We start from the raw sequence: 23,583 nt of genomic DNA, 5'->3' as shown, positions 1-23,583 counted from the left end.
GCGCCGGGAGGCTCCTCCGGCCGCGGCCCCGGCCCCGGCGCTGCCCGGCCCCGCCGCGCGGAGCTGTCTACCCCGGCGGGTGCTGAACCGCCCGGCGCGGCGGCCGCGGCCGGAGCCCTCCCGGCCCCGCCGCGGCGCCCGGAGGGGAGGTAGGCGAGGGGCGTCGCGGGGGATGGGGGGAGCCGGCGGCGACCCTGCGCCGCCCGCCTGAGCCCGCCCGCGCCCCGCACGCACAAAGCGGCGCCGCGGCCATGGAAGAGGAGCTGAAGTGCCCGGTGTGCGGCTCGCTCTTCCGGGAGCCCATCATCCTGCCCTGCTCGCACAATGTCTGCCTGCCCTGCGCCCGCACCATCGCCGTGCAGACCCCGGAGAGCGAGCAGCACCTGCCGCCCCTGCTCCACCCGCGAGGCCCCGCGCTCCCCGCAGCCGCCGCCGCCGCCGCCGCGCCGGGGCCGGGAGCGGCCGCGGGCCCCGCCGCCTGCCCGGACTCGGAGTGCGCGGCCGGCGGCGGGGACCACGCGGACAAGCTGAGCCTGCACAGCGAGACCGACAGCGGCTACGGCTCCTACACCCCCAGCCTGAAGTCCCCGAACGGCGTGCGGGTGCTGCCGCTGGTCCCGGCGCCCCCGGGAGCGGCGGCGGCTCCGCGGGGCGCCGGCCCCGCCAGCTCCTCCCTCACCTGCCCGCAGTGCCACCGGAGCGCCTCCCTGGACCAGCGGGGCCTCCGCGGCTTCCAGCGCAACCGGCTGCTGGAGGCCATCGTGCAGCGCTACCAGCAGGGCCGCGCCGCCGCCGCCGCCGCCGCCAAGTGCCAGCTCTGCGACCGCAGCCCGCCCGAGCCGGCCGCCGTGCTGTGCGAGCAGTGCGAGGTGCTGTACTGCTCCGCCTGCCAGCTCCGCTGCCACCCGGCCCGCGGGCCCTTCGCCAAGCACCGCCTGACGCCGCCGCCCGGACAGCCGGGCGCCCCCGGCGGCGACGGCAGCGGTGGCGGGAAGGGGGCGGGCGGCGGCCGCAAGGTGCCGACGTGCGCCGAGCACGACCTGGAGAACTACAGCATGTACTGCGTGAGCTGCCGCAGCCCCGTCTGCTACCAGTGCCTGGAGGAGGGCAAGCACAGCAAGCACGACGTGAAGGCCCTGGGCGCCATGTGGAAGCAGCACAAGGTGAGTCCTGTTGGCCGGACAGGAGGAGCTGGGGCAATGCTGGGTCCTGGAATTTGTTCATCCCATCTCCGACATCGGGTCGGAGTTTGTGAGACATAAGGCCACTTCATGTCCAGCATCCTCCCAGACTTTTTTCTCTTGGCTTGGTGCTCTTAGGTCTCTGGTCTTTCCTGACTACTCAGTGACCCTGCAGCCTCTGCTCAGGGTTAAAAAACCCACAGATTGCCTCCCATGTTGGACTCACCTTATCTCAGCCAGCAAGTCTCAGCCTCAACCAGGCCTCAGATACTTGGGATTAGTGAGTCTGTTGCACGAACTTACTTGCTTTCCACAGGATCCTTGGCCATCCTGTCCTCTCGCAGAAGGCAGCAACTGCCTGTGAGGAGACAGGATTATCATTCCTTCCTTTCACCTTGGACTCAGTGGGAGCTGCTACAGCCATTTCCTACCAGGTGTCAATGCGGGAGAGTGGCCTAGAGCCACCTGAATGTTTTAGAGAGGAAAGCATGATAAGGAGGATCACAGGACATGATGTTGTCTCCTGGGCATCAAAGAGGTCTCCCCTCCTACACAGTTCCCAAAGAGGCCAGGAGGAATCACTGGAGGGACCTTCATGATGAGTAAGGAATTGTGGAATAGATGGGGTCTGGGGACAAGTAAAACTTTTTCTGATTCACATGATGTCATGGTCTGTCCAATTCATGCTTCCCTGCAAGCGAAGATCCTTAGTCCTCCTTGAGGCCCCCATGGGAAGACTTCAGAGCCAGCTGTTTTACAGCACAGGCAATTTGCAGAGTTCCAGTAGAGCTGCTGGGTCACTTGGCCACGCTCTCCTTCTTAAAAGTAAGACTTTGCAGCCATTTGAATAAAGAGCAAGACATGACCTGAGAAGTTTAAAAAGTATATGAAGTTAGCTCATCCTTGCTAAGAAAGGTGGACCCTGGACAAATTATGAGTTTAAACATATAAATGTACAGAGGGGACTTCCAATACCTGAGTACTGAGAGCAGTGCTTTGGAGCTTCCTGCTGTACTGGGGAGAAGGGACTTCCCCCACAGTGCAAAAAGTGCTTGGCCAGCTCTGCTGGCCACAGGATTGCCTTCTTCTCACACCCTGCTACAGTTAGCAGTAAAGGGAGAGGACAAAATCAACATTGGCCTCTTCATCCCTGGAATGGATGAAGACATTTGGCAAGGTAAAACCCCCACTTTTGATATTAAGATTAAAAAGAGATGTCCCTCGGGATCATCTGCATAGTTTGTCCACGTGAGAAAGACAAACTTCTTCAGTGCATGTTTCAGTTTGAATGATCCCTGCCAAGGGCTCAGCAGTTTCATCGCTAAGGTGACCGGTGTTTGTGCAGAGAAGTTCTCCTGGCCCAAAAGGAGCAGATTACAAATTCACAGCTGTTGCTGCTTATGTCAATGGCAGAATCCTCTTCTGAGCAGAATTATTTTAACAAGCAGGGGCTGAGTTCACTGTGCGAATGTGGCTGATGTTTTGGAATGTGAGAGACCAGCTTGTGCTGTATTATAGAGTTCCTTGGGTTAAAACTATTTGATGCCTTTTTGAACAATGTGATAAACTCTGGTGTTATTGAGATGCACAATTAGTCATTTTCTTTCTTTCCTGCTGTCAAACATTGTCAAAAGAAAGAACAATACCCTGGTGGTTTGTATTTTACTGCATTTTTTTTTCTGGGAATATCACCAAATGTGATTTTTCTCTTGATTTACAGACTCAATTAATATGAATGTTCTAGTGAAAGAAAAAAAATACTCAAAAATCTACTAATTTGGGGACTCTAAAATTGTGCTCATGTGAATATTATTTTTCCTAGAACAACGCGCTTGACAGAAGATAAATATAATGGAACCATATAGCCAGAGAGCCTAAATCATCAGCTCACATTCATTCAGCTAAATTGTTTTGGAATTAGATATTTCTGCTTAGAAATAGTTCTAAGATACAGCAATTTCTACAAGTTTATTACCTACAGTTACTTTGGCCAAACCATAAATTACTTACATTGAGTAGTGTGCCAAATGTAATTCAAGCTTTGTGTGTTCTCTCCAGGTGCTCCAGGTGTTGCTGGTAGAGGCAGCTGGAAGGGCTTGTCCATAAGCGTCCTTAGCCCAGTAAATTTGACAGATTGACAGTTGTTTACCATCAGCTGATAAGCAACTCCTTCTAAGGCCAGTGGCTAGTATTCTTCATCTAAGAAAGGCTGCCAGAGCTATTTCCCTGCCTCTGAAGACACAGTTTCATCCCACAACCACAAACTTCAAATATTTTTTCTGCTGACTGTAGAATTGCTTTTCCAGACCACTTCTGGATCAGCCTTTTGTTCAAACTGTTTGACTCCTCCTTTATCTGGGCCTTGTATAGGGGTTTAGTGGCAAATTGCAGAATATATGAACTTGTCCATACAGTGCAATGTAAAGTGCATTTGCCCACAGCTGTACCGCTGGCATGAAAGCTGTACGAGATTGGTTGGCCTGTGTTAATGGTGCAGGTTTCCCCTTTACTCTGCTGTACATAACATCTCCTACAGAGGAATTAAAATGGTGTAGAATAACATCAGGGCCCCAATGGCATAGATCAGTGTAAATCTATTGACTTTATTGCATCTGGACTAGTAGTTCAAGGTTTTTAAGTAAAACTGTATTTTTAAAGTCTACTGCCAAAGTTAAGTCCTTGTAGGTCTTCATTGCGAGAACAGTGTCACTGTTGCCAGATTTAAGTTGGTAGGCCTTTTAACCTACCAATAGGAGGAATGAGGGTGGACACATTTCAACTCTGGCCATTTGCAATGGTTATATATATATACCGAAATACTGGAAAAAGCCACAGCTGGAGATGTCTGTAAAGGGCAGGCAGGCAGTCGAAAGCAAGTGTTGGATTCCAAAAGTCTGGCTAAAAGAGTTGTGTTCCCAAAAACATGAGGGCTGTTTCAGGATTCAGCACGAGGGTAAGCTTATCTAATCAATAGTTAATCTGCTGCTAAAGAGAGATGGAGAGAAAACAAGTTAAATGAGTGTGAATTGTTCAGTTGAAAAAGGATGTTGGCATTATCTGGTTCATTTTCTAAAATCAAAGGAAGCATTGGTCTTCCATGCCCATCTGGGTTTAATTACTCACCCTCATTATCCCTCTGTTCCTGTGTTTGATAGAAGTAGAAACTTGGTATCCATCTCCAGCATCCACATTTTTGGTTGCAAGACCAGTAATTAAAGATTACACCAGGTAGAATACTGTTTGACATGAATTATAAACTGTTGCAGTCAACAGAGCTTGTAACATTTCAGTAAATATTTCTGCAGCACAAAAGATTGCTCTGAGTGTACAGGGCATTTTTTATGGCTTGGTTGGTCTACTGAGGGCTTAGTCATGTAACTCCATTTGATTTAGCATGACTAAATTTCACTGCTTTGTAAGGTATCTTTTACAAATGCTTGGAAAACCAAGGCTGTTATCTCTAAGTGGGTTTCACAAATGGAGATCTGGTCTTCTCCTTGGCATCATGCTGCAGTTGTGTTAATGCAGCCACAGGTTTTAATAAACACGATGATTTGCCTACGAGCCCTTTGAACGATGACATCGCTTAGTTTCTACTGCCACTCTTTGCAATCGGAGCTGGTCGCCAGGTGTGACTGTGCTAATTGCAGTCGTACATATGCTGGCTACAATTTGTCTGCAAGTGATTCGGTTTTCTATAGCTGCTGTGATGCCCACATACAGCTTTTGGTTCTTATCTGGTGAAATGCACTGTGAAATGACTTGAGAGCTAAGTCAGATGTTGGAAAAGTGGAAGTTGTGCTTTTGTACTTTTGTTAGGATCAGTCATTGGTTTTCATTTGATAAAAAGGAGCCCTTGCCTCCCTGCTACAATTTGGTCAGGCCGGTGAAAAGCATTCTTTTGCCACCTATGTCTTTCTCGCTTGCTGCCCAGCCACTTGGTCATATGCTGCTTCTACCTTGTCTTGTGTCAGCTTGACAAACCAAAGGCTCAAATGTGTCTTGTGGATGGAGAAGAAAGTGCAGTCAAAAAAGGATGAGGTTTTAACTCTGGCAACCACAGTCAGCTGTGGAGAGCTGATCTGAAATCCTGATAGGCTGTTCTGACAGAAAACAGGGACCCTTTCAAGGACTTACAGCTTGGTTCTGTGACTTCAAATACGGTTCATATAAAATATAAATTTTTGTGAAGGGTCAGGAACTTGTGTAAGATAATTTTTGATATGCAAATATTAAGATACATACACAGCAATGTACCTTTGCTACAAATGAGTTTTAGTATTTTATATTATTTTATATTGTTTTATATTCTTTTATATTATTTTCCAATTTAGCACTAGTGCTGAAAGGGAAAAGTTTGTGTGAGTATGAGGGAAACACAGTAGGATTGCTTTGCAGTTCCGCCCCAGCTCCCAGTCAGGGTTTGTACCCACAGAGCTGCATGGGGCTGGGCAGTGCCTCTGCCTGGGCGCTGGGCTGTGGACTGCCCAGGGCAGCTGCCAGGCTCTGGTGGCTCCTGTCCTGCACCACTGAGCCAGCACAAGGGGAGGATGAGTAGGAGACACTCAGGCAGGGGGTAAGCTCCAAACTTTGACATCCTGAAGAAGGGAGCTGTGTGCCCTTTTCAGGGATGGAGTGATTTACTTTGCTCCAGGAGCAAGAGTGAAGCAGAGAATGAGTGGTGACTTAATTTCAATTGGGTCTCCTCTCCTCTCCTTGTAACCTTTGTGCCTTCCTACATACAGGGCTCTGTCTCAAGACACATTCTAGTCCCAAGGAAACAGGAGGCAGCAACCTTCTGAAAGCCTGACGTTAGCAAAGATACTTAATCTTCCCTTTCCTGATGTCAGTTGCCATATCCATTTGGTGAGGATGGGCATTGGCAATCTGGTAGTTGCCCAGTCCACCTGAGAAGTAGACCCATGAAGAGAGTGTCTGACCTGCAGGACACTCCCGTTGAGACCTCTCTGGTCACTCTGCATTATGTCTGCATGGAGAAGTAGTGCTGGATCTGGGCTTGCCATGGGCTGACAAGCAGAGCAATATGTGTTCTGGAATCCCAGCTGGGCTTGCAGGGAAGCTGCACGACTGTGGTCGTTCTGGGTCTGCTGGGGGTAGAACCACCATTTCCTTCCCATCCTGGAAGTGAGTTGACGAGCTTCTGTTTTGGTTTAGAAATCTCAGGTGCCAGCTGAAGAAAGGGGAGGTTAGATCTTCAGTGTGGACTTACCCAAGACGTGTTCCATATGTCTCACCAGTCAAAAGTTAGAGGAAAAGTTTGCCCCAGCTTTTCCATAAATATTCACCCTTTTTTTGGATTGGAGCATGGGAAACTGGAGCCCCAAAGGGACATTACTATGAAGTCTGAAAATGCAGATTTGTCTTTGAAGTCCTAGTGTATCTCAAGTTTGGTAGGATCTACCACACTTAAAAAGAATTCAGGCTTTGACGAAAAATAAAATTGCCATTTTGGAAAGCACTTTGGGATTTTTCAGCATGACAGATGCTACTGTCTAAGACTATTATCTCCTTATATATGTAGGTAGCTCTCTTATTAAAAGGTATTTGACTTACTGAGTCACTGCAATAAAGTGGAATGTGCAGACACAATACTTGCCTGCCCCCACATGTGTATTTCACCTTTATTAAATCTTATTACAATTAAAATCTTAACTATTATTTTCTAGCACAAACACTTGGTGCATGTAAGAATACATGCAACAGCAAATAAGCCTTTCAGCACATTATTAATCATCAAACCCAAGGATTAGTAAGAAACACATTTGCATTTTATCTCTCATTTTTCCTTTTATTTTTTTTTTCCCTCCTTTTTTCTCTTTCAGGCACAGCTGTCTCAGGCTTTAAATGGTGTTTCAGATAAAGCAAAGGAAGCTAAAGAATTTTTGGTTCAGCTGAAAAATTTATTGCAGCAGATCCAGGTAACTGTAGAATATTAGCTGTTTTGATAATACAGTAATCAATAGAACTGAGTGAATAATTTATTTGATGACTTTGTCTCCTGTGCTGTTCTCCTCTTTCCCGGAATCATCTAACCTTTCTTGAATGGATTTGCTAGGCAAAATTATTCATCAAATAATGCCTGCAAGCCCCTCTTAGCTTCTAGATTGCTTGCTGTTTATTGCAAGAAGCTGATACTCAATACTGGACATCTGAGCTGTGTTGATTAGTATTTGATTGAATCCATCGGTCATGCTTCTGGGCTCCTTCCTGACTGTAATTGCTTAAATTGGGCATTTAGGATAAGTCCTCATTTTAACACATTCAGAATTTACTGCTTGTTTTTCATCTTACATTTTCTAAAAATGTACTTGTTTCTGCACAAAATTCAGTCAACCTGTTTATTAGAGTATTTTTAGGAAGTCAAAAAAAAAGAAGAAAGAAATTCTGCTAAATCAATGTGGTCATTTATTGAAGCAGAAGATATTTTCATGCCTATAATTGCCCAGCTTTAATAGCCATAAAAGGGCTCATGGTGAGTGCAGTAATTGAGGGCACAAACCCCAAACATAACAAGTCCCATTTTCAACCAAATTTAGACTCATCATTGCTGGAGGTCTGATGATCCTCAAGGTCCTTCTCACCCTGCAGAGTGTGGCCGTAGTTTGAGCTTCACAGCGCCCAGGAGTGGACACTGGTCCGCAGCAGCAGTGCTCTGTGGCATTGGGTTTTCTATGGGAGATACATCATCTGCTCTGTGATGTGCCTGCTCTGCTGCTTGCTCATCTTTCATCAACAAGCAAGTCCTGTTCCTGTTACTAACAGAAAGCCACAGCAGAAGTTCAAAAATCTGTATTTGCTTTAGAATTCAATCATTAAAATTCCACTTCACACTCCAAATGATGAATTTGTGCCCCAAATGCTGCCCAGGCTCTCAGGTTGCCACAGCGAAGAGGAGCTACCCACCCTCACAGTCCTTTGCGACCAGGTGGGGAAGGGAACAAACCAAGACTGGGAAACTGGTAAGAAACAAAAAAAAAAGAAAAAAAAGAAGGACATCTAACTGAAAGAAACCAGTGCGAAGCCACCAACTGGCACCTGTCACATGCCATGTTTTAGGAACAGCGTGAGGTTTCTCTCAGCTGACTTAACCTATTTAAGAATTATGTAGCTCATCTAACCTAGTCATTTCAGCTTCTTTCATGGTCCAAGGAGAAGGACAGGTCCCTCTAGAGAGGTGTTCTTCCTGTGGGTATGAACAGCTATTTTAGGATGAGATAACTCATCCGAAACAGTAGACTATCACCAGTCTTTTCTTGAGTCACCTAGCTCCATTAAAAGTGTATTTTTCCCTCCTGAAACCTAAAGGTAGCCTGTTATGACTATTTATGACTATGCTGGAAGATCCTTTAATGTATTTTATTAAAATAACTGCCAAATTGCTTTGCATAAGGGAACTGCTACAATTAGATCAAAAGACAGAGCCATTTCATTGATACTCCTCATTGCTTAAAATGCTAGAGGATAACTCAGAAGAGGAAATTGTACCCAGCAATCGCCCTCTAGCATTAAGGCATGTCTGGGCTCAAAGCTAAGTCTGGCCCCCACATGTTGAGCCAGTTTCCAGCATGAGTCTGAGTGAGAACACCACATTTCAGCAAACCAAGACAGCAGGACTAATCAGCTGCATATGTATTCCTAAGTAAAACAAAGCTGGGGCACAGCTCTGAGATGATCACCCAAACACTTTAACCCTTAATGAGCTCCCTGGCATCGTTTTCTCCCATGACAAATTACACTCTTCCCAGGTGATGCTCAAGCAGCATTTGATGATGGCACATACGAGGGAACACTTCTGGTAGGCAGGTTTGGTACAGCCACACTATTTGAAGGGAATACATGGAATCTGAGGAAAATACATGTGTGTATTGGGTTTGTGTAGCAAGGTTTTGGTAGCAATGGGACCACAGGGGTGGCTTCTGTGAGAAGCTGCTAGAAGCTTCCTCTGTGTCTGATAGAGCCAATGCCTGCTGGCTCCAAGTTGGACCTGCCTCTGGCCAAGGCTTGGCTCATCAGCGATGGTGGTAGCACCTCTGGAATAACATATTGAAAAAGGGGGAAAAAAGCCTGCACAACTGCAGCTGGAGCAAGGAGTGAGAACATGTAAGAGAAACAACTCTGCAGACACCAAGGTCAGTGAAGAAGGAGCGCAGGAGCTGCTCCAGGCACCAGAGCAGATTCCTCTGCAGCTCATGGTGCAGACCATGGTGAGACCAGCTGTCCCCCTGCAGCCCATGGAGGTTCATGGTGGAGCAGAGATCCACCTGCAGCCCATCGGGGACCCCATGCTGGAGCAGGTGGATGCTGGAAGGAAGCTGTGACCCCCTGGGAAGCCCATGCTGGAGCAGGCTTCTGGCAGGACCTGTGGCCCCATGGAGACAGCAGAGTGACAGAACAGCTTTGGTAGGCATCCAGCATCCAGCCAGAGTCAACCCACCACAGTGTGTTGTGAGCTGATGTGCACCTTTGGTGTCTGGAACAAAAAAAGAGTTCTTGGACTGTTATTTGGAGGGGAATAGATGTAGCCACTGTGCATAGATTTATAACCAGGACCATGCATCTCAGAGCAGGTTATTTCTAGAAGTCTTATGATGATTGCCACACACAAACACACAGACATTTACCCCTCAGCAAAAATGTCTTTAAAATGTGTGTATACACAAAGGAGTGAGCAATATGTACATGCAAACCAGAGACCCATCTGCACTCTTCATCTCCTGTCTGAGTTTGCTGGAGCTACCAGGAGCTGTGCTTTTATCTTGCCTGGGGCAGTTTGCAAATTCATAATCTGCTTTTCCTTGCTTTGCAGATCTCGTTTCCCCCTCTTTTCTCCTCTTCTCTCCTTCTCTTCTCCTTTCTGAGGTTACTTTTAAATCTCTTGGTCTCTTCAGAAGCTGCCTTTTTCTCATTGCCCCTGTTGTTTCCTTGCTCCTCCTTGTTACTGTCATTATCTGATTTTCACATTTTCCCATCTGCTGTAACAATTTCATCCTTTCTCACTTGAAAGAGGCATATCGCCAAACACCCCATTTGATGTGTGAACAGAAAATGAGAAGATAAGTGATGCACTACAGCCATCGACTGATTCAGGCTCTGTATGCAAACCGGCACTTCAAGAGTAGCTGGATGGAAACAAGCTTAAGGGGGAGTTGGGTGTGATAGAAGCAGAGGAGGGAGAGATGCAAACAGGAAGAGGCTAAGACAAACCTGTGAACAGTAACTGAGCCGTCTGGTGTCTCTCCTCCCACCCGTCTTGCTGACAGGTCTAGGACTGTGGTGGGGTCCTCTCAGGGAAGAGTGACCCCGCATCCCTCAGCTGGAGAACAGGCTGCATGGGTCACAGTGGGAGAAGGGAATACAGTGCTGAAAATTCTGGTGTCAAAAGAGTGAAGATAAAGCAATGAACAGAAAAGCAGAGGAAAGCATAACCAAAAGAGCTAAGAGATAGTAATGAGTTAGGGGCGTGTGTTGGCTTTCCATAGAGGTGCTTCTCCTTCAGCACATGTTTAAAATCTCTCACAGTTAATGCTTCTTTTTATCTTATTTGGGTATTTGGGAGGAAATACGCTAGGACAACTGAACATCTGCTGGAAAGAGGAGCTTGAACACTTTCTCCTTCTTCTTCTAATCTCAAGAGCAGAAGAAACAAAGGAGAACCTCCCTTTGAAAGGGTGCCACAGCATCATTTCCATGGCCAGAGAAAACCATCCCCAGGAGGAGGGACAGCTCAGGACCTTATAGTACCATCTACTCAGATTTCTACATCTGCAGTGGGATTGTGTGGTAGCATGGTTTGTTCACCATTGGTAGGACAGGGGTTTGTAACACCCAGGCCCAGTGCAAGGCTCAGTGGGGACAAGTTTTTTATACCTCAGATACTGGACTTTTGCCTAGCAGATAGTTTTACTACAATGTGAATAAAAAACTGCAAGGGTAATGGTTGGACTTAATGTTCTTAGAGGACTTTTCCAACCAAAAAGATTCTATGATTCTATGTTTTTTTGTTTTAAAGCTAATCAAAGACATGTTTCCACTGCCAAGCACTAGCTATTTTTTAAAAAGTACTTGGAACAATACACAAAATCTCAGGGCTTTGTACCTGATTAATTTCCTTCTAATAAGCCTGTAGACTAGTTTCTGGTCAATAATTCTCATCTAATTCTCATGGTGTAGAGACAGTGATTTCCAAGTTGTTAAAGTGAGATACTTAAAAGAGGGAGGGCAGAACCATCTTTCATATATCTATGCAGTGTGTATGTTAGGTTTAGATTTTTACATTATGTTGTACTACATCTGTTGTCCGGAAAGTGCCAGTAAATCAGGATTTTAAGTAAGCCCATTTTGTGGCATAGCACCTTACTGTTTTGTTTTATAGCATACAGCTATTGCAGCTATAATGAAATCAGAAAGGCAACAGAGATGCCCAAGTCTTGAAAGGAAATATTTTCTGAATGGAAACCCAGGTAAGAATGAACAATAGTTTAAGGTGTAATTTATGCTTTCTTTGATGAGTATGACTCTTGCCTTCTTCTAGGAGAACGGGTTGGATTATGAAGCCTGTCTTGTTGCTCAGTGTGATGCCTTGGTTGATGCGTTAACGCGACAAAAGGCAAAACTGCTCACAAAGGTGACCAAAGAACGGGAGCACAAGCTGAAGGTGAGCACAACTCTCATCAGCTGAGCACGGCTGCTGATCCCTGGCATTAATGTGCATTTTGCCCAGTCCCTGGCCCTTTACACTGTGAAAATCCCTAGTGACCAAATCCTGAAGTCCTTCACAAGGTTCCAGTTCAGCAGTTTGGTGGAACTATGCTTATGTGATTAAAATGAGGCATATACTTCAGCAGTTGGTTGACTCAGGCCATCGGTTTTTATTTATCTGATGGTTTTGGTCTCTCTTTTGAGAGCTGCTCACCAGTGAAACCTATGTGTGGTTTGTGTTCTGGGACCTTCCAAATGCAAGAAAGCCTTTCTCCCCAAGTAAGATTTTGGGTGTTGGTGTTTCTTGAAAGCTTTGAAATTCAGGCAAGCTACCTCCAGAGATCCATATGCTTACTCAAAGTATAGTAAAGAAATGCATTACGGGGGTGGGAGAGGAAAGCTATAAATGGTTGGACAAACTGGCAGTCAAGAAATGTTTAGATACATTTCTTGAAACGTTGAACTGCATATGTGATTCTGAGGTATTACAGTGCCAGTAACATTAATAGTCTTTAAGACAGAAGGAAAACAATGAATAAAATCTACCCAAGATCAGCATTTAAAAACCCCCATGCTTAACAAGAACCAACACTTAGGTCATACTACTAACTGCACAGGTAATCCTGCAGTTTACTTATTAGGCTGTTGTTCCTCAGGAGTTGTGCTATCAAACACAGTGCTGTTAGGCCTAGTCTACAGCCATGTGGCAGCAGAATCAAGTCCAAAATCGGGAGAGATGAGATGCAGCTTTTTAATTTCTTAATTCAAGCAATGCATTCTTAAGCCGAGAAGGAGCAATGGTGAGCTGTGAAGAGAATGATAGAGTATGATTTTTAAGAAACCACTCCTGCAGTTTTCCTCTGTAATACATGGCATTTAAGTCAAGGATTTTTTTTAAAAACTCAGACTTTGATGAAAGTGTGATTGTAAATGTGAATACTGTAAAGGTAGAAACATGTTCTGTGCTTTTTCTGCCCTGAGCAAGCCTAATCTTTGAGCAATTAATCTGCTCTGAAAATTGAGATTCCCTGTGCACAGCATTTTGCCAAGCTAATTATCGGTATTTACAATACAGCGCAAGTGAGTGGAGCTGATGGAGATACGGCAATGGCCATATGGCAGCTAAATTAAGCATAGCTTTAACACAGTCTTTCATTCGTTGTCTCTTCTGAAATAATCATACACAATTCACTGTAAGTTGAGGCAGTCGTCAGAACTGTACTGATACTTGTTTTCCAGGTTGTTTGGGACCAGATAAATCACTGCACACTGAAGCTACGCCAGTCAACAGGGCTTATGGAGTACTGCCTAGAAGTTATCAAAGAAAATGATCCTTCTGGGTTTTTACAGGTATTTTCCTTTCCAATGCTGTGGGGTAGGGGGGGAAAGAAAATAATTTAAAGCCGAATCTAAAATGTGACTGCTTTGCTAATTAGCCTCTTCCACCTCTGAGGGAGGTTCACCTTCACTCCTGTTAGTAGTCTGAAAGCTCAGATAGCCCAGGTTGCCCAGGTGTCCCAGCAAAGGGACACCTTCAAACAGCTGCACTCTGACTGAGGCATGGAGTTGGCTGTCACACCACTTCCCTGGCTGGTGATGTTTTTCCTCTTGCCAGCCTTTTCTTCTGGGCCAAAAGAGAGATTCTATGCAGCTCATGGTAAACTTCTATTTTATTCTCACCTGAGAAAGCCAACACAGGGCCTCAGGGAGTGCTCTTGTCTCTTTGGAAAAGTTCATGACTCATCAGAGTAGCACTTCTCCCCTTTGCTTTACTCTTTCCCATGTGAAAAGGCTCTTTCAACATCTTCCATGTGAGGAAATCCAGCCTTAAGGGCCAGTGTGTAGCTTTGCTTCACTGGGGTTGTTGCATTTCATAGGCCTACAAGACCTGTCATGTAGCTGGAGGATCCAGGTACCCCCTCTTTGCAAAATATGGCCTAGCTAAAAATTGCCTTAATTTCCTGGCCATTTTTCATAGCTGCTAGAGTAGTGAAAGTATCTACTGATTAGATAAAACATAACAGCTTGATTATCAAATTAATTATTTTGCCTAATTAATTCTACTTTTCTATTAATTATTTTATTTTGGTCTATTAGTTTTGTTGCTTTATTAGTTGCCTGAGAAGAAAGGCACGTCAAACAAAGTGATCTGCATGTGTCTGTCAGCTGAACAGGGCCCACTGCACACATGAATGCATGAATGTCAGGCAGGCTGTCACAGCATCCCTAAAAAGCAGGATGAGAATTAGCCAACTTAAACCTATTAGCACTCCAGATTGGTTGCTGCTGTCATGTCTGGTCTCAAGCAAGAGTGGGGAATGTGTGGTATATATTAATCTTGAGACTCCACAGTTTTTAGCAGGCTGGCGGTTGGATACTTCTGGACAAATGGAACCTTTAGGTCTTATCTACATGCAGGCTAGATACATGCTTCGTTTTCATTTCAGCTTATATTTCCTGTAACTTTTATGGCTTCATTCTTTGCAGTCACCTTTTCTAAAAAATACTTTTGTTTCTATGTTTTCCTGGTTTATCTAATGATGCTTTCAAGGCAACCAGCAGACGCTGAGGCACTGCACTACTTAGAGCAAATACTCCTGCAGCCAGGATATTGAAACACAGCCAAGGAATCCAGCATCCCAATAAGTGACTCAGAGGTTTTTGAAGGCTGTAAGATGCTCCTGCACTTATTGCACAGACTGATTAAGAGCTGTTTGTGCAGGGGCTCAGGCAGAAGTGTCTTCCAGTAACAGTAATGAGGAAAGGTATCTGAACTCTTTTGATAAAGAAAAACTATCTCTGCCTTATCCAGAAGAAAATTCTGCTTTCTGTGACTTACAGGAAGCTCACTGGGAGGGAGTCCAGATGTCCAGATGGCAGCTTTACTGAACCCAAGGGCAGTCGAGTTCATCGATTTCCATAGAGCCAGGATTTCACTTCCACAAGAATCTGTTGGCAATCATCTTGTTCTGACTTCGGGCCTAATTGTCTGTGGGCTGAGCTAGAGTAAAGCTTTAAAAATGAAATTCATTTTTTATGTAGTGATAGAAAATACATCACTTTCCTCAGAAATCCAGCTGACAACTCATCACCCTGACTCTGGGAAATATACACCTTTCTTCCCATTTGTCTTTTTTATTCCTTTCAGCTTTCATCCACTGAATCATCTCTGCTGAATGGAGAGACTCTCTAACATTTAAGCCTCTGTACAACTGCTTTTTAAATGGGAGAGCAAAACTAGACCATGCAAATCAGAGAACAGAGTGCACAAGTATATGTGGCATTCAGAAGCTTGATATGTAACATAATCTTAACAGGCTTAATAAATGTGATTTTTACTTTCGTACCCTAAGATGAGATTTGTTTTGAAAAGACGAGATGGAAGGATGCAACATAAATGGAACTCACCCCAAAATGACCAGACCCCATCTCAGCTGTCATGCTGTTGTATTCCTGCTTTCATTGTGCTGTATCTCACAGGCATTCTGTCACTTCTCATGTGTGCAGCTGCTGTCTTGTTATAAGCCTGATACTCTCTTTCAGATTTCAGATGCTTTAATCAAGCGTGTTCAGGTATCTCAGGAACAGTGGGTCAAAGGAGCCTTGGAGCCAAAAGTGTCTGCTGAGTTTGACTTGACTCTGGATAGCGAACCTTTACTGCAGTCGATTCACCAGCTGGATTTTATTCAGATGAAATGTAGGGGTGAGCTTTTGTGATTTCCTTTTTTCTGTTTTTCGTGCATATGCTGAAACCGTGCTGGGAAGAAGGGGGACACAGAGGGAGGAAAGACAAATGGCTTGAAGTTGCTGGGTAGTCTTGAAAAGTTTTCAAGAAATTCAGGTTACTGGGCATTTTCTAGAATGGTGTGCTCACCTTGCATGCAGTGACCTGAGCAAGTTCAGACAGAGATACCAGGTACAGGTAAAGATTTGAAAAGGTAAATTCTTCAGAGCAGAACTGTAATTTGCTTTGCAAATTAAAAAACCATTAGCTGCATGAAACTTTATGCCATTTTACAGCACTTCTAGGTTTAACACAGTTAATTCACAGTATCACAGTATCACAGTATGTTTGGGATTGGAAGGGACCTCAAAAGATCATCTAATCCAATCCCCCTGCTGGAGGGGGATTCAAAATAACAGTTACCCCTATTGTGTCAGGAACAACTGAAGTAGTAAATAAAGATTCCCCTCCTCACACACACGTTTGAATAGGGAAAGAACCCCTTTGGCTTATATTTGAACTGTGCTGCAAACAGTTCCTAGCTTGCAAAGAGGCAAAAGGAAGTAGAGATTCATATGGGGAAAGTAGTTCAATGGCTGTACCCTCTCTTGATTCCAGGTATATGAATGGTCCTGAGGGACACAGAAAAAGGGAGTGGAGGTTAAGAAAAATATTTAAAAGCAGAAGCTGATGAACAGTAGATGCCATTAGCTAAAAAAAATATTAACAATCATGTGCTCATAATGTGCTTGGTTTATATGGAACAGGATGAGAACTGCATCAGAATTAGGTAGATCCATAGACCAGCTAGATTTGAAGGCCATTGTGGTCCCTGGGAATGATGCCAATAAGCTTCCTTCAGTGCTGATTCAAGCCTTAATTATGCATGTGGGTGACAGGGTAGAGGCTGCCAGAAGTCAATGAATGAGTTAAGGGTAATTGTGCCGTGGCACCAGATGTGCTTTTTTTTGACTCCAAGCAAGCATAAAGATTTCTGTTCAGTTTATCTGTCCTCTCTGGGCCTAATTCTGAACTTAAGAGACTCAAGATGAAGTAATTAGGGTGGATAATTTGGCAGGTAAATATGTGGAGAAACAATGAATAAACAGCTAAAGGCCAAAGTCTGCTCCCCAAAGATGGTTTTGTCATGAATGGGCTATGTTAAAGTTACTCAGAAAACCTGTGAAATGCTCCTTTGAAATGTTAACAGCCAGGAAAGTGGAGTCAGAAAAAGAGTAGCACTGATAAAACTTCTCCAAATACTGGCTGCACTTGGCTTTTAAAATCAATTTTTATTCAATGCAGCCATATTTATTGTTAAATATATTTACTATTAATCTTCCACCACTCTTCTTCCCAAACATATAAAGAATTCGGTTAAACTATCCACTCAGATTGCTAATTAACCACAGGCCACTTGAGGTGACAGCGGCTTAGATATTTAGCTTTTGGACATTCATCTGCCTTTAAACTTGAAGACTTACAACACTTTAATTGAGCCAGATTCACTGGAGCTTTATGAAAGATTGTGCTGTCTGCCGATGCTCTCATCATGTGATCTCAGTGAAGCTCTGGTACTGAGCTAGACATGGCCAGAGGAGCAGAGAAGAGGACAGGACTGCTTCTGCCCAAATCTGTGCAGAGCTTACAAACACCCTTGGGCTTCGCTCCCCAGAGGCACCTTAACAGCCCTCAGGAAGGGCTTTTCCTTGAGCTGTCTTGGCCTTGACCAGGGAGTATCTGCTGTGTGTCCTCTCAGGTTGGTCAGCACAACTCTTGTGACCATGCACACACTATGCAAAGAATGATGGAAATGGCATTTACCTTGGCCACCATTCCTGAAGGTGCCTACAAGATGGCATTACTCCCACTCGAACCTCTGTGTGCGCAAGCAGAACAAGCCACCAGCTGGTCCCAAGCTAACATACAGAGGTATTGAGGGTTGTTTAGTATATTGAGGTGTTTTGATATTTTTCAGTTTCTGACAGCAAATCTATTTGCATTTGAACTGCTCAGTCTGACACTTCAGCTTTTTTTTTCCTGAAATTTTACTTCTATGACCTCAGCCAGCTTTGCATTATCTTCTCATGCATACTGGTCTTGCATCTAGAAATATAGGTACTGCAGAGTAAGCAACTCAGTATTTCAGCAGTGAGCTCCCAGACTTGATGGGAACAGTATTTTGCTGCCTTTGAGGAGAAGCTGGTGTTGTAGGGTGATGTTTTGCTTTTTATCACCGTCAGGACTTGTTTATTTCTGAGCTTCTAATTTCACAAAGAGAAAGCTACGTGTCTCTTCACATCTGCTCCTCTTTCTCCAATCCTACCTGTCCCAGCAGACCAACAAGTCATCAGTCTTTGCCAAATTTTGGTATTGAGGGGAATGTTGCTAACTCACTATACAGGTTGATCTGACAAAAGTTTTGAAGACATCAGAAATGATCTGTAAAGGGAGTTTTGGGGAAACCTAGGAGCTTAGGGGCAGCATGGCCTTTCCAGCAGCAAGTTGTGTAGTTCCAAAAGCTTTGCAATGTAAAGTCTGTACGACTGTTATTGATGTTTAGTGCAGGACTGAAATTCTAATTTTTCATTCAACCTCAGTGAGCTTGCATGGGTCATTTAGCGTGAAAGCTTGCTTGCAAGTAAACATTGATTCACTGTGTTAGACAAAGAAGAATGAAAATGAGAACAAATCACATTACATTTGCTTTGATGACTTGTTCATGTAACTTACTGGTGGACTCTGTATGAGCCCATATCTAAAGCTAATCTCAATAAATAAAGAACAGGGGGTGTTTTTTCTTTTTACAGAAAGAAAAAGCAATTTATACCAAATTAAATGTGCAGAAATGTGATAGGTGCAGAAGTAATGCTTGTGCAGTGATATTTGCCAAAGGGTCTCACTGATTGCCCTTTGGTGGGAGACCCACACTCCCCAGGTTAGCTGACCTGCTGACACACATGCACAGTTCTAGTATTTGCTGGCATTTTGAACTTTCCTAGATCCATTACCTCTGTCAGTCTTTTCTCTCTCTATTGCTTTTTCTGAGCGCCTTGGCACAAAATTCCTGAACTCTTAGATGACCAACTCAATGTGTACATCACGTTTCCTCAGTTCAAGCTATGGACATAGGCAAATATGTGTTGCAGGTTTGTCTTGTTCAGTTAGCTGGAGCTGTCATGCGATCTTGGTTTGTTGTAAAATGGAGACTGGGACCAAAACATGGAAAAATACAGCTACCCTCTACTTTTCTGTAGCACCTCTGAATACTCACTTACATGGTCCTTCTCTGTGTCAGGAGTGACTCCTTCCCTGTTCTGCAGACCAGTCCATGAAGATTCCCCAGACACATATCCTGCCACAAATCTTCTCTGCTTCTCTAACCATGGCCTTCACAGCCCTGATAATGAAATAGTAACCTGTTTCATCATAGGCTTTATCCTTGGGTCAGTGTTTGCATCATGGACTCAGGTCTTTCCCTTTGCTCTCAGTAACACTGTAGTTCACTTGCTACAGCAGTCACTCAGGCGATTAAAGGGCAGTCCTGCAGTTTTGGAGGAGGTCAAAGTTTTCATGCTTCTGAGGGGCCCATCCTTTCACTGCATTTAGTCCTATAAAAATTAATCTGGGGCGGTGGAGTGTATCATTGTAGAACTTGCTTGTCAAGAGGGCAAATAACAGACAACATCTTAAAGCAGTCCTGCTCTACCCTGAGAGGAGATCAGCTGTGAGACGCATTGCGTTATGTGTTTTTGAAACTGCTGAGTTCATATGAGACATCAGTATCACATTTTTTAGCTAAGTGTGACCTGCATGAAGCACTTTTAAAATAGCAGGACATCATTCAGGCTCATTAATAGGTCTTGCTGTGCCAATGCAGTGTCATTTCTCCCTTTATATTTTTAATCTTTTCCTTCAAAAAACTCTCTAGAGGACTTTAAGTTGATCAAGAAGTGGGACAGCACTGTAATTTAACATCTAAGTCTTCTTTTTTTTTGATAGTTAGCCTGTATTTTTCTTTTCTTAGTCTTGTCCCATTGCTCTTCACTATGAAGTATATCCCAGTGTCCCTATTATTCAACTCACTTTGCACTTTCCTATGACTTTGACAACAAGCATTCACCTTTTCTCCTCCTAGAGAGAATCCGAGGTCAAGGCAAATCTCTGCCCATCTGCATCCAGTGAGTGCCATCCAGCAAAGCTGCACAGGTGGCTTCTTACGTCTCCTGTAGCTACTGTAGGTTGTGCTGTTTAGGCCACAGGCTGGCCCAAAGGGAGTAGGAGGCTGGTAAGGATTACTCACAGAAACTTAAATGTCCAGTGACACAGTAAAGAAGCCCAGTCACTTCCCCTTAATATGTGTGACTTCTACATGTAGGGCTAAAATTCACACTGCCCCTGTGAAGTAGGAACAAGAACACTTTATCATATGAAAACATATTCTAATTCTAGACAGCATTCCTGTTTCTCTAATTAAAAGGGACTCATCAAACACTTACCTTCCCCCCAAAATTCTGCTCTTTTTTTCAGCGTTGTGCATTACATGATCAGTCCCTGAAAGCCTCCCATCAGTGTTCCTAAGAGATTTTTGCAGGGAGTTGGAAACATTAGTAGTTTATTCAGAGGTGAGGGAGTGTTTGTTTTGTAGTTGATAAACTTCAGGAATTAAGTTTTCATCCACCTTTGCCAGGGGAGGTCTCAGAAGTAGGAAGGACCTAGCAAATGACTCTTGGGAGGGTTAACAGGTTAGCTACGGTGTCAGGAGTGTGGACAGTTGGTGCAGCCCTGTCTTCTCCCAGGCTCATCTCACTGAAAATACGGAGGCTAACAAACACAAACAAAACCCCAAACTTAAAATGGCTCACTTCAAAATCCCATTACCTCTGAATTCCTTGTTTTCAGGTTTTTGACTCTTGTAATATCACATTTCTCTTACTTTTCCAGACAGTGACTCCTAGAGAAAAGTCTGAACTTTCCATGTGAAAAAACAACCAGCTTTTTATTTATGACACCTTCTGAATCATCCTTAAATATCAAGCAAGAAGAACAAGCCTTTTTTTTTTTTTCTCTTTTCACAGAAAAACCTTCAAGAGCTAATTTATAAAGCTCTTTTGTTTCAGACCACAGTCATTCTTCTGGGCTACCAACCATCTGCATTCACTGTGATGATGGGTAATGCCAGCAGAAAACCATTGTAGCTTCTGCACTGTTTATCACAAGTATGATGCTGACTTTTGTGTCACTTCCAAAGTGGGGGTGAAGCCTTAGTCCCGTCACACAATAGCATCCGTTTTCCCGCAGACTGCTCGTTAAAAACAACGTGAACAGTCCTCTTTTATCCAGAGAGGTAAAACAAGACAAAAGGAACAGCTCAAGGGCTTAGCTCTCACGCAGACAAAAGGAAGAAAATAAACTAGAGGCTGAAAGCAGAGTAGATAAAAGAAGAGCAAACTGACATTGTTAAGAGCTAGGTCAACAAATGCTCAGAGCACTCAGCTCCCTGCCAGACACGTTTGAGCTCTGCAGAAATGAACCTGAATGGTGAAATTTAGCCTTGGGCAGAAGACCGGGCAGGGTCTCTGCATCACTTACATCCCACTTAACCTGTGCCATTTCAGTGGTGAGCAACATACACATCAGATCTCTCCAGGAGACCTAATTTTCACTTTGTAATTTCCAGCAGAGGGTGAATGTTGAGAGTTTAGTTGTGTTTGGAGAAGTTGTGGTGGAGGCCTCTTTCCTACAGAGGCATACCTGAATGTTTCACTCTGTTTATTTTTATTTTTAAGATGCTGCTCTGGTCAACAGTCTCTCGGTGTTTCTCCTGGGCAAGTCACTATACAGGCATGTTGGCAGATAACTCTGCACCCATAATTTCTGAAACGAGAGGGGCACAAACAGTCTCCTGTGGTACAGAAGTTCCTTTTGTTACCTGAAGCATGGGATTTAGATAAAATTTGGAGATGGAACAATTTTCTTCAATGGTTTCTTTTAAGGACGGCTGTCATAAAGATAACATATCCAGAGTGGTTTTGATGAAAAACTGGGGGCACAGAAGGAGTTTAGATTAGGTTAAAAAAACAAATATTCTGTTGTGAAGAATTGTTTTGCTGCTGTCTGTGGAGCTCAAACTCTGTCTTGCTCCTGCGCTGGGAGGAGTGGCTCCTCTGCTGGTTAATAATCCAATTGTTGGTTTAATGAGCTGGGCCTCCTGGCAGCACTGTGTCTCCCATGCTGCTCCTGGCCCAAGACAGCCCCTGTCACCGCTACTCCATCGCTCCTTTTGGGGACGGCGAGGGCAAAGTGCTCCAGGTTGAGAAAAAACTGTTCCAGCTAGCGACCCCTGGGAAGGAAATGAGTTGTGAGGTCCCCAGACTGTGGTTTTGTGAGGCACCAGAAGCATGTCTAGATATGTTTCTGTTTATACATTTCAGCCAAATGATTTGTCTAACCAGGTAAAGACATTTTATTATGTCATTTTTACTGCCCTTTGTTTCATGGAAGGGAACAGACTCTCTTCCTAGCAAATATTGCCTCCTCTGCCAGGGGAGAGGGGTGAGCGGTCGTCACGCTGCCGGCAGCACAGGCTGACAGGGCAGGGCAGAGTTACACTAATCTGTACCCAGTTCCTGTTACAGTGCCACCCGTCCCATTACTGCAGCTGGAGAAGTGTTGCACCAGAAACAACAGTGTGACATTGGCCTGGAGGATGCCACCTTTGACCCACAACCCGGTGGAGGGTTATATCTTGGAACTTGATGATGGAGATGGTGGCCAATTCCGAGTGAGAATTTCATTCAGCATTTATTTATGTTTCTTTGTATATGAGTTTCCTCAGGATGTGGATTTGTGTCTGTCTGAGGTTGGGGAGAAGGGGTAGGGAGGATGTGGGTTGTCAAAACATTCCTGCTTCCGCCTTGTGGATGTAGAAAGCCCCAGGTTCAGATACTGCTTATTAGAAGGACCCCCAGCTTGGGTAGGAAGTTTGGTTGAGGTTATTCCTGGGCCTCTGGCAAAGAGTCCCTTGCTGAGATGAAACATGGAATTTCAAGTCACTACTACATATCCTGGGTGGTCCTCCTGGTGCATTTCACAGTAGAAAATCCCATACTAGCCTACAGCAGCTGAAAGTGGTTCTTTCCACAAACCAGAGATTTCTTTGAAGCCCTGACTCTCATCTGTCCATAGCACCCCATTTCAACAGCTGAGATTCTTCGTCTGAAATGCAACACAAGTTTTCCTGTTTTGCTCTGTAAAAATGGGATCCTGCATAAAAATACGGGATTTATAAATCTTTTCTCTGAGAGTAGATGGGACCAGGCTGGTGGAAGCTTTCCACAGACACGCTGCAATGGGTTTGGTAAGTACGGGAAAGCATCCTGAGTGCTGTCTTTCCAGATCTTCAGGGTGATGCCACAACTGCCTGCAGGTGCAGGGTATTTACAGGCTCCCATCACTTTTTGCCACATCCCAATAAACAAACTAGAGAAATTCAATCAGCTTTCTGCCAGCCGTGCCCTGCTGGAAGCTGTGGCCCTTCCTTCTCTGGTGGGCTTCCTGCTCCTGTTGCCCCAGGACTGGGCTGGCCCAGTGCATCTCTGGGTGGGCTAGTGCCTTAAAAGCATCTGGAGATGATTGTGGAGTACAGCTGCTGCCTTCACAAATGGGAAATTTTGCCAAAAACATGTGATGGTATTTCTTCAGGAGCTGCAAATTGCCTTCTCCCTGGAAACCTAAAGGTTTCTCAAGCTGAAAATGGCCTGGCATAGGTCCACCAAAGGAACTGCCTCCCTGTGTCAAACCTCTACACACATAGACAGCAAAGGCACCTGATTTGGACATCCCTCTTCAGAAGAGGCAGAAATATTGGCAGGGCATTTTGAAGGGGGCACTGTGTCTCTGAAAAGTCTCCTCAGTTCCTTGGTCCGAGTATCACTTCACATGGGTTTGAAGAGGTTG

General features: G+C 44.7%; 1 protein-coding gene across 2 annotated transcripts in view; it reads left to right on the top strand.

Annotated features, from left to right (window-relative positions):
• Positions 1-251: 251 nt before the first annotated feature.
• The window catches only part of TRIM67 (tripartite motif containing 67), a gene marked incomplete at both ends in the record, with an annotated part of 34,240 nt that continues 10,908 nt past the window's right edge, over positions 252-23,583 (top strand). Inside the window, 6 exons of one of the 2 annotated variants that reach the window (XM_080342898.1) lie at positions 252-1,163; positions 7,025-7,120; positions 11,734-11,856; positions 13,140-13,250; positions 15,444-15,597; positions 22,251-22,408. In XM_080342898.1, coding sequence (XP_080199024.1) covers positions 252-1,163; positions 7,025-7,120; positions 11,734-11,856; positions 13,140-13,250; positions 15,444-15,597; positions 22,251-22,408 — 1,554 coding nt within the window. Of the gene's footprint in view, positions 1,164-7,024; positions 7,121-11,733; positions 11,857-13,139; positions 13,251-15,443; positions 15,604-22,250; positions 22,409-23,583 lie in introns of both variants that reach the window. The other variant, XM_080342899.1, reaches the window with a different exon arrangement.

The sequence above is a fragment of the Nesoenas mayeri genome (assembly GCF_963082525.1).
Source record: "Nesoenas mayeri genome assembly, chromosome: 3".
In the NCBI taxonomy this organism is placed as follows: Eukaryota; Metazoa; Chordata; class Aves; order Columbiformes; family Columbidae; genus Nesoenas; species Nesoenas mayeri.
Note: the sequence above shows the minus strand (reverse complement) of the source record. Positions and strands in the feature narration are given on the sequence as shown.